At 47.4% G+C, this 10,593-nt stretch overlaps 1 protein-coding gene across 1 annotated transcript; it reads right to left on the reverse strand.

The window, feature by feature from the left end:
- Positions 1–235: 235 nt before the first annotated feature.
- On the reverse strand, positions 236–7,917 carry myoc (myocilin). The gene is made up of 5 exons (XM_071524975.1): positions 7,134–7,917; positions 2,959–3,024; positions 2,738–2,830; positions 1,537–1,748; positions 236–1,432 (listed from the first exon to the last, which is right to left on the reverse strand). Exons 1-5 carry the CDS (start codon positions 7,630–7,632, stop codon positions 851–853), a joined length of 1,452 nt encoding a protein of 483 aa, XP_071381076.1. The 5' UTR covers positions 7,633–7,917; the 3' UTR covers positions 236–850.
- Between the last annotated feature and the right edge of the window lie 2,676 nt (positions 7,918–10,593).

Raw genomic sequence — 10,593 nt, forward strand, 5'->3', positions numbered from 1 at the left:
TTGATGAATCTAGCTTTTTTTTAATAATTCCTCTATAATGGTTGAATATATAATCTACATTGGAGCCAAATTCAGCAAGGACCAGGTCAGGCCACTAGGAGTCACTAAGACATTTACCAAAGTAAATGTAATGTAAGTGTTGGATTGCCTAGAAGAGGAAATGTAATATATTATATTTCAGTAATGCAATACTTGTCCATGATGTGTAATTCCACATAAACAGCAATGCTTGTCATTAAGGAACAAGTTTATTTCATGATGAATTTCAACATTACCGCACAATGACTACAATGCACAGGTACATGCAATACTTCAATACATGCTGAGTGAGAGAGCAGTATATTTGATAAACATGTTTACCGGTGAAACACTGTAGGGGGCTTAGTATACCACAGGTTACTTAAGTGACCTGGTTGGTATTTTATTGCATTCATTATCCCACTTTTCTTGAATTATATGTTTTATCATTCAGACCTCAAACCTATAGTTAAACAAGAAAAACAACAAAATCATACATCTGACATAAAGACGGTAGAAAAATAATTCCTCTGAAAACATGTTTGTGGACCGTGCCACAGCAAAAGCCCTCCCACTTTAAAAAAAAAAAAAAAGAACAGACCTGCAGGGGGAACCGTTCCTCAAAAATCTTTATCTCACTCTGGAGTTCGGTAGTTAGGCTATTCTACACATGGATAATGATGGTGTCTCGTATTCTAACCACTACTACCACACAGTTATGTTCTGAAGCTCTGAGTCTCTGAAGCAGGAACAGGTGAGAGAATGTCACTTGTGACCAGTGATTTACGGTGCTTTTCACCCATCACACTTAGTGTCCCTCAAACCTTTGGCCTCAGTTGGCCTGCTGGCGACCCAGCCTGAGGTCATAGGACACGATGTGGAAGTTGTCCCAGGAGAACAGCTTCCTCTGAGCCGGGTTGTAGTCGATCATGCTGTTGTAGCGGAACTTGTTTCTGAAGGGTATAGCCACCGCCTTGCCCTCACTGGTTTCGGTGTCGTACATGTAGTTGATTGTGGTGTTGGGTGACGTGTAGCTGGCCACGGTGTACAGCCTGCCGCAGATGACGAAGGAGTTGGCCACCGAGTTCTTCCTGATGCTGGTCTCCCAGCTCCTCTTCACCTCTAGGCTGTGCGGGTCCAGCTGGGAGATCACGATGGCTCCTTTGGCCTTGCTGGTCGAGTAGACGGCCCACAGCCCCTGCTCGTCCACTCCCAGGTCGATGTCGGTGTAGCCTCCCCAGGAGTAGGGGAACTGGCCGTGGAAGCCGGCGTGGGGCAGCTCACGGCGGGCTGCGATGGTCTCAGAGGCCAGGTCGTAGCGGAGGATGGTGCGGCTGCGACGCCTCTGGTAGTACAGGGAGCCTCGGTACAGAGTGGCACCGGTGCTCTCTACCGCCTCTGGCAACAGCAGCACCTTCCATGGGAAAATATGAGGTGGTTAACATCCATGAAAGTGGAAGAAATCAAAGATATCTGGGTTTATTACCATGAGTGCAACATCAGCCATGTGGCACCTACCTTGGATGGAAAGCCTTTAGAGAGTTGTTCCATGTCCTCATATCCAAAGAGCTGTCGGATCTCAGAGCCCACAGTGTCGATGCGCCACACCATATTGGGTCCGTAAGGGGACATGGCCTCGGGGTCCTGCATCCAGACACCGTATTTACCAGCTATAGTGTCGGCCTTCCTGTGAGCGACCGGCTCACCCACTGAAACCAGCTGCCCACAGCCTGAGGTGGAGGAAATACGAACAAAGGAAGAGGAGAGGACATAGAGATTAGTGAGTCACTGTCATATGGTGAGACCAGGAGAGGAGTCACAGGTCAGGTATGGTTTCTGGAAGGAGACTATCATGGGACTATCAGGGTAATCTGAGAACCGATGAGAGACAGGATGATGTGATGATTCTCATCAACAGAGACAGACAGTGGGTCTAGAGATGCTGCCTGACATCTCTGTTAACCTCAACTCCCTCTGAGTCACCACCAACTCACCCCAGGCAGGCAGGAACCCTCCACTACTTCACTTACTGGGAAAAACGATAAGGCTGAGGATAAGGTATATTTACTGCTACCTAAAATACCCTCGTGCTCTTTGGTCCAGGACGTAGCACCAGATTTAGGGCTAGATATGAATATGCATTATAAATACACACATTACCATGTTACTGCTCTGTGTGGCATAGCCTCATCAGAGATTAAATGACTTGCACGTGTTTTTCGTCCGCACGTGTATTTTAGTGATCGGCCTTCATAACAAACCCCCAAACGAAACCCAGTGAGAAACGTTCAGTGGTACAAGATATGACATGCAGGTGGGCAAACCCCAGTAGGAGAAGGTGGAACAGTTATTCTCTGTGTGACATCCTCGTTAGGGGCACTTTCCCTTTACATTTACGAGACAAACATGAAACTCAGGCAGTCCCCCCATACCTAGGGATTGGCATGACTCTGGTATTCTCGCCCCAAATGCTGCAGTATTAATAGCAGTATTTGCTTTGAGGCTGTCAGCAGGGGGGGGGAGTGTCATGTTTGCGAGGTCAGATGGACAGAGAGGGAGGAGGGAGGAGGGAGATATGAGATTGCCAGGGGGGGGACTACTGATGAGACGGTGAGGCAGAAATAAATAAAAGCTGGGAAATTAGTGTGTGTGCTGTGTTTATGTGTGTGTGTGTGTGTGTGTGTGTGTGTGTGTGTATATGTGTATGAGAGAGAGAGACCTGTGCTGTCTTCGGGGCCGTCAGGAGCAGGTACCTCCGTCACTTCGGCCTTTAGCTCCTGGAACCGTGGAGGTCTGTACTGCCATGCGGGGTCTAGGAGAGAGAGGGAGAGAGATAGAGAGGGGAGATGGAGAAGGGAGCAGAAAGATGGATTGAGTTGGATATAAGACACTGCAAGGCATGGATGATAAGCAGATGAACCTGGAGCGATCTTGTCTCACCTGTCAAACTGCTGGTGTCTCCCTGCCTGTTAGGCCTGGCTATCAGGTGAGACATAGGACTGGAACCTAAACACACACACACACACACACACACACACACACAGTTTAACATGCTTTACACTTAGTATACAATCGTTTAGGGAGATGTTTGTGTGCATGAGGCAAACAGTGTTTAATATGATGACGTTGTACACAGTCCCATAGGTGGCTATGGCTCTACTGACAGGAGGGAATGTGACAGCAGGAAACAAACACCCCTGAATGGATTCCCAGCTGCTCTGGAGTCAGACGGGCGGTCGATTGGCCTACCGCAACACACACACACGACACCCCACCCCAGCCAAGCCCACCCCAGCCCAGGACAGGATAGGACAGTAAACTTCAGTCTTCAAAACTTCAAACCAGTCCTTTGGCCCTTCTCCCCCCATATCGCTGTCAGCTATCTGTCACACCGGACACAGCAGCTAAACTGGAGCGGCCCCAATAAATGACTCTCCACCTAATCCTTCTTCTCTTCTCTTCTCTTCTCTTCTCTTCTCTTCTCTTCTCTTCTCTTCTCTTCTCTTCTCTTCTCTTCTCTTCTCCTCTTCTCTTCTCCTCTTCTCTTTTTCCCCTGTCATCTTTCCTCCTCTCCCCTACACTCCTCCCCATTCAAACCCCAGCTCTATCCTCATTTTCCCCTTTGGCCCCTTCATGAAACTATTATCCATGTTAAATAAACAATGTCAAACAATGTCTGTGTGTTTGATAAACACAGAGACACACTGGCAGTGAGTAGAGCACACTGTACGCTCCCCCGAGGCTTGAAGATACAAACATGATAATGTGTTTACAAAGGAAAAATAAGCTGAAATGAAAGGGGAGATGCAGTGTATGTGTGTGTGCACGTGTTTGCTTGTATGCTTGCACATGTGCAGTCTACAGTGCTTAAAAGCACATAATGACGCCTAATGATGGAGAGAACATTAAATGCTAGCATCTGGAAGCTGATGTTGATAGAGAGGAGCGTGAGGTTGGTAATGGGGCAGACGACGAACGTGAGGAGCATGAACGCTGCTCATGGGATCGAAACAGAAAAATATTTGGAAAGGCAAAAGGTAAGGGTTGACTTGAGCCAGTCGAAAATGTTGATATTGTTGATTTTACAGAGAAAAGGGTCAGTGGTGTTTTGAGGGTTACAAGGGGATGTGACGCCTCACTCGTCAGCTACAAACCAGTTCCCACAGGACACATCTATTCATCATCAGAGGTAAACAGGCAATGGACACATTCTTCTACTGTCTGCTCCCATGTGTATGTGTGTGTGTGTGTGTGTGTGCCATATGTGTGTGATGGATATCAATGGAAAACAGGCATGGACCCAAACACTACAGTTCTAATTTCCCAGAGGAGGGTCAATTTGAGGCAGTGACTGGCCTAATCAACCCCTGGTAACAGTTCAGTAGAGCTGTTAGATCTTATTTGGGTGTTTTTGAGCTGTATGAATGAGGCTCGACCCCCCAGCCTTCTGCACATGTCGGTCCACCTGCAGGGATCTGCTCAGCACAGACACAGTGCAGCTGTCATGATACCTTTTGTACTCTGCCCACTCTTGTTTACCGTCTGTATTCATAATTTAGACCAAAATGTGTGAAATGCTAATTTATGTTTGCATGCTGATGAAACAATAATTTGTTGTTGTGGTGCTAACCTTTTTAAAGCTCTTGAGAACTTCTAAAACAGCTTTTAAGCGTTTGTGCAATCTACTGAAAACTGTTCTGAAAAACAAAAAATGTTTACAAACTCAAAAAAATGGCCACCTATTGCTACCATGGCAGGCAAAGTGATTGAGACTATTAAATCTTATAAGTACTTATGAACATTAGTTATGACTGCCTTTCCTGCAGGCTGCATATCCAAATCTGCAGTAAAATGTATTTCTAAAAATCATGGTGAAAAAAAGGATGTGTTTTTGGTTTGTCCATCTTCATGGAACTCACTGCAGAATGATTTCAAACTGAAAGAGCTGGTCTCTCTGGCTGAGTTTAAACTCATTATGAAGGACCTTGATGCAGACCCAATACTTTGTTTAGCCAAGATTCATGAAGGTCTGCTCCCTGATCCTGCTGCTCTGCTATTGGACAGCTGCCTTCTGAGTGCTTATTTTGACTTTGTTCTTATTATTTTTTTGCTATTATTTGGTATTTGTTTTTTCTTTTGTATAATGTTGTATGTTGTCTATCAACAACTTTTATATTTGTCTTGATTCTGCCTTTTTGACCAGGTCTCCCTTTAAAAGAGATTATTCATCTCATTGGGACTAGCTGGTTAAACAGAGATTCAATAAAAAATGTTTAAAAAAAAACTTGCATGTTGTCATTTTTAGCATGGGCCTGCTTGCTTCTGTTGTCATTACTGGTGCATATTATGTGTGAAGGTTTATTTTTGTAGGCATGACACAAGGTTACATGACAGAAAACTAAATTAGTCTATATATTTTAGGGTTTTGAGCATCACAAAAGACCGCTCACCACTTAATGACTAAACATTCAACCATTTTAAAGCTCCAGACAAAGTCCCATCCACCTGAGGAGGTCTGTGGCAGATTTATGTTTTGTTTGCTTTAGGGCAAAGGGACCGTCTAGCCATGAGGATGCTTTCAACACACACACACACATATACACACCAGTATGCATACATACACGCGCACTTCCATACCCAAATGGTTTGACTTTTATCTCCTCTGCTCCTGGTAATGCGTTTCTTCCACTGGCTGTGATGTATTCTCCATCTGCCCGTCGCCCCGGGGCCCCTCTCTGTGTGTTTTAGTCCGCAGGTGCTAACATGAGGAGCTAAACAGATAACCTGGAGTATGCAGGGGAATATATAGACTCTGCTAATGCAGAGGGACTGAAGATGGGCTTGTGAATGGGGAGTTGGGAAAGAAGGATTTACTGTGGCTGCCAATCTCAGCTTTACAAGCTATGTAGAGCAGAGAGAGTAAACAGAGGGGCGGATGGGGCAGCTTAAGTGAGAAAGGGATGGGGGAGGGTGGACAACAGGAGATGGTGGATGGATAGAGGACTGTGCAGACTAATTAGATGGATGTTTGGTCACTGCAGACATACAGAATACCAGAGCTTAACCTTACTGGCACCAAGGCAACTACCAAGCCCTCTGTAGCCCTTTGGCCCCTGTAAGTGTGGTGTCCTTGCCCCCAAGCCCCCTACCCCCGCCCAAACCGGGGTCTCTGTGTCTGGCGTCATCAAAAGCCCCGAGGTGAGACCTGGACATGGAACCTCCACTTCCAGAGCCCGCATCACGTTTCAGCCCCCCCTCCCTCCCTCCCTTCCCTCACACCCCGATCGCCATGCAGGGGGAAACACCAGTCATAAAGCTGGATCTGGTCATAAATACTAAGCCTGCCCTCCCTGGCTTGCCACGCTTGCCACTAAAAACAGGCAGGAAGTGAGGAGCAGAAACCTGAACCAAGTCCCTCTGCAGACTTGTGTGGCCTCTAAAACACACACTTAAGTGCACACACACGCCGAGACACACATTCTATCCTGCATTCTAGCACGCACACATGGGTACACACACTCACACACACATTATTCCCCCTATCTCTTTAGGGGGATTCATGTCAACCATAAAGCAGACAGATGCGGTGGCAGGAGAAACCTGAACCTTTATCACCTCTGTTGCTCCTTGCCACATCAGTGTACAGAGACCCACTAGATTTAAGAGAGACTCAATCAACCCTAAGCCTTCCTCTCAAGCCACACGCGCACACACAAACAGAAATACACACATGGAATCCCCATGCCTGTGCGCGCCCCTGGCGTTTTGTGTGGCTCTGCATGTGCATGGCATTGCATACAAAGATGAAGTTTGTGTGTCATCAGTCCTCAGCTCCGTTTAACCCATTACCCTTCAGTCAGAGTCACTAAATACATCTTCAACAGAAAGAAAGATCTCTGCTAACAGTGGCGAGACCGGCTGTCTACAGGCAGTTAGTTCATCAAGTTGTACATCTTAATTACAAGATGAATAGGATAGATTTATATATAAAATGAAAACATATATACAACATTTATATTTAAGTTGGAAAAAAAATAACGGGATGATTATAAATTACACTGAATGTTTTTGTAATTGCTATGAGTTTGTGTGTGTGGTCACAGTGTATCTCCTACCTCCAGCAGGTCTCATCAGGCCACTGTCCTGCAGCGGGGGGCTGGGTGGCACCATGGGGGTCTGTGGAGGACAGGGTCTGCTCCTCAGCTTCTCTGTCTCCCTCCTCATCTCCTCCACCCTCCGCTGCAGCCCTTCCAGCTCCCTCTCCAGATGCTCTTTCTCCGCCCGCAGCAGGTTCCTCTCTCCCACGGCCTGGTTCAGAGCTTCCTGAAGCCCGGACTGAGATCCAGAGCCTCCGGTCATCCCAGCTCCAGCTCCGGCCCCTATCTCCCCACCAGTCAGCCGGGACACCAGCACCTCCAGCAGGCTGAGTCTTGCCTTCAGGCCCTCCACCTCCGGGCCTCCGGTCTGGGGGCAGCTGGCTTCGCTGGGGCTGGGAACAGAGAAGGTGTAGTGACACCGCCCGGCCCGGTCGTTCCCCCTCCACAGGGAGCCTCGGTCCTGTGCCTCACCTCCCAACAGCAGAGCACACACACACAAAGACAGGAGGAGGAACATGCTGGGGAGGGTCCTTCCACTCGGACAGGTTAGAGTCTCTGCAGAGGTTTACTTCTCCTTCACTTTCTGTGTTTCTTTCTCTCTCTTTCTTCTATTCTCTCATCTATTCTTTTTCTCCTCTGCACTGGCTTTCTCGTCTTTAAACCTTTACTGAATCCCACTTTTCTTGTGACGCTTCTTGTTTTTTTTTTTCTCTTATTCTCCTCTCAGTTATTTCTTCTTTTCTTGCTGTTATCAGTGTTGCTTCTGTTCTCCCCTCTCTTGTTCTTCTCTCTCTCCTCTATGGACAGGTCTGTAACACTGAGCTCTTCCAAACAGCTCACAGATATTTATACAATCCAGAGGGGAGGGAAGGAGGGAAAGAGAGGTGAAAGGGAGGGAGGGGAGAAAGGGAGAAGCTTGGGGTGGGGATGGAAGGGTGGGGGGGTCAGAGGCGAGAGGGGTAGGGAGGGAGTGTAGGAGAATGGGAGGGAGGAAGAAGAGAGGGAGGGAGGGAGAGGCAGGGAAGGAGAAGAGTGAGAGTAATAGGATGCTGTGTGTTTTGGGGATTGCCTCAACAACAAAAACATCCCATTTTCCTACTTGTGCGTGTGTGTGTGTGTGTGTGTGTGTGTGTGTGTGTGTGTGTGTGTGTGTGTGTGTTACTAATTGTGCACACATACATATCTGTATGCCCATCTGCCTTTTTGCAAAACCTGTTTCTGTTGGAGCTGAGAGTCCAACATGACAACTCTGGCTTTTGAATTTGCGTCATTTGTATAATTCAGCTGGACGATGTCTTCATTCATTAATGTCTCAGCCATGCATGACTCAGTCCTTCTGACATAAAGAACTAGCTTCCCTATAAATGCACAACTCCTGTGTGTGTGTCCATGGGGGATCGGGCTGAGGTTTGGCCCCGGCTAGGCAGGGTAAGCTGGGCCACACTGGATACAATTACCTCCTGAGGAGACGGTGTCCCCTTTCAGGCTGGCAGGGGGCCAGAACGTGACGCAGGCGGGCGATAAGGGCCGCCATCATGCAGGGTCGGGGGTTACGAGCCCATCGATAACTGGATACCTGGGCCTGACCCACACCGTGCCTTGGGTCCCCCGAAGTGGAGCCTGGGGTTTGTTGTGATGAGATGTGTGTGTGTGTGTGCTTCTGTGTTGCCTCACCAGGTGCTTTTCCACTCCACCACAGCAATTTTTAAATTTGTATTTAATATAACATGGGCTTTGAGTCACCATGCTCAGTGTCTGTCAGTCTCTGCCTAAATAGATATCCTGCAGCCTCCCCCTTCTCCCTCCTCTCTCGTCTCTTCGCTTCAACACAATATCGCAGACGCACTGAACCGCTGCCCGCCAGGCTCGGTCCTCTCGCCGTCATGCGATATCAAGTATGATCCCTTGTTTATTTTCAGTGAGGCGGGATGAAAGAGGTGAAAGTGATACACATGCTCAAAGATGCACGCAAGGAGGCAGGTGTACAGACACACGTGCACGCACGCACACACACACACACACACACACACACACACACACACAAACACACACACACACACTTTTCCCTCCTTTTCTCACCTTTCCCTCATAGCCTGCCTCTTAGTTTGGGTTCCTCTCCTCCCTCCTCTCCTCCCGTTCTCCCTTCTTTCCCTCTTGTCTCCTCTCTCCTCTGAGTGATATGTTCAGACTCCCTCATCCATCCATCTCTGCTGACCCCCCAGGCCACCCTGATCCCTAAAACATCCCCTGACCTAGATCCTTCACTCCGGGGAGGCCGGAGGGCAAAGGGTACAGAGGAAGGAAGAGGGGAAGCGGGGTTAGCACGAACTACTGTACATATTCTGACGAACACATGCTTCCCCTTTGCAGGCTGCTGCCAGCTTGTCGTGTGTCTCCTGCATCTGTCAGTACGTGTTTACAGACAGTTGGCAGTATGTGAGACAACTGTCTTACAAAAGAAATGATTTAGGTGTTGGAATGGAGGGAAGCCTATGACTGGTTGGATGGATGGATGGATGAATATGGCATGTGTTTGATTTAGGAAACAGTGACTTGGGAGCAATTTGTATGCTTTGGGTACGTCCTCTTACAGGAAATATCAAAACGGTGAGAAGCTGAAGGGAGGGAGGAGGGTGAATGGAGTGATGCATGAAAGAAAGGATCAAGCGAGGAATAACTGTGAGTAAAACCACATGTAAGGCGGACAGGAGTTCCTGGGAAAGGAGAAGGAGTGGGAAAGAGGTAAAGTAGAAAGGAGGGAGAGAGAGGGGGGGAAACTGAGAGAAGGATGAAGTATTTCAAAACTTATAAACAATTCTTTGTTCACAAGAATCATGCCTGATGTTTTTTCTGCGAGTTCTCACGCCGATGAATCTGAGCCGCCTGTATCAAATGCAGACGGAGTTGTTTTGCTGGAGATTTATTCTCTACTTCCCCTAGCTTACTGACACATCCATCTCTCCCTCCTACTGTTAGCCCCGATCAGAGGCAGCCTCCACTGGACAGGGTGTGTGTGTGACTGACTAATACCGGTTGGCAGATAGTGCGCACTTTTTTCTTCTGAGTTTAATTCGCTTTCATATGACTCATATAACTGCTGCTATGCCCGGAATCTGAAGTCATCCACTATGTGCCCCAAGCGGAGGACCAAAACATCCTCTACTGCCAATGTGGGTGTGTCTCCTAAGTCAGAAAGGATATAAATGGTCACACACACATAAATATATAGCTACAGTATAGTACAGTATAATGTATATAGATAGTAGCATGTGTTTTTCCTATTATTATTTATGCATAGCGTCCTGACTGGTATAACTGTCACCTCCAGGACCTCCAGTTTGCTTACACAGTTAAAACCAATGACTTGTGTCTGCCAACAGTGTCATCTGTGTGTGAGAGCTGAAAAGAGCTGTAAAATTTTACAGCCAGTTGTCCAACTAGAACTTTACTACCTTTCATTTCACTGTTAATGGACAGG

Source organism: Centroberyx affinis, unplaced genomic scaffold (genome assembly GCF_046629955.1).
Source record: "Centroberyx affinis isolate AG114_WGS23_722 - 3 ecotype Tasmania unplaced genomic scaffold, CSIRO-AGI_Caff_v1 ptg001253l_1, whole genome shotgun sequence".
Lineage (NCBI taxonomy): Eukaryota > Metazoa > Chordata > Actinopteri > Beryciformes > Berycidae > Centroberyx > Centroberyx affinis.

Coding starts and splice junctions, on each gene's coding strand:
- myoc (XM_071524975.1), bottom strand. CDS start 7,632: ATGTTCCTCCTCCTGTCTTTGTGTGTGTGTGCTCTGCTGTTGGGAGGT. Junction 2,831..2,958: donor AGACACCAGCAGTTTGACAG/GTGAGACAAGAT, acceptor TCTCTCTCCTAG/ACCCCGCATGGCAGTACAGA. Junction 1,433..1,536: donor CTAAAGGCTTTCCATCCAAG/GTAGGTGCCACA, acceptor TTCCCATGGAAG/GTGCTGCTGTTGCCAGAGGC.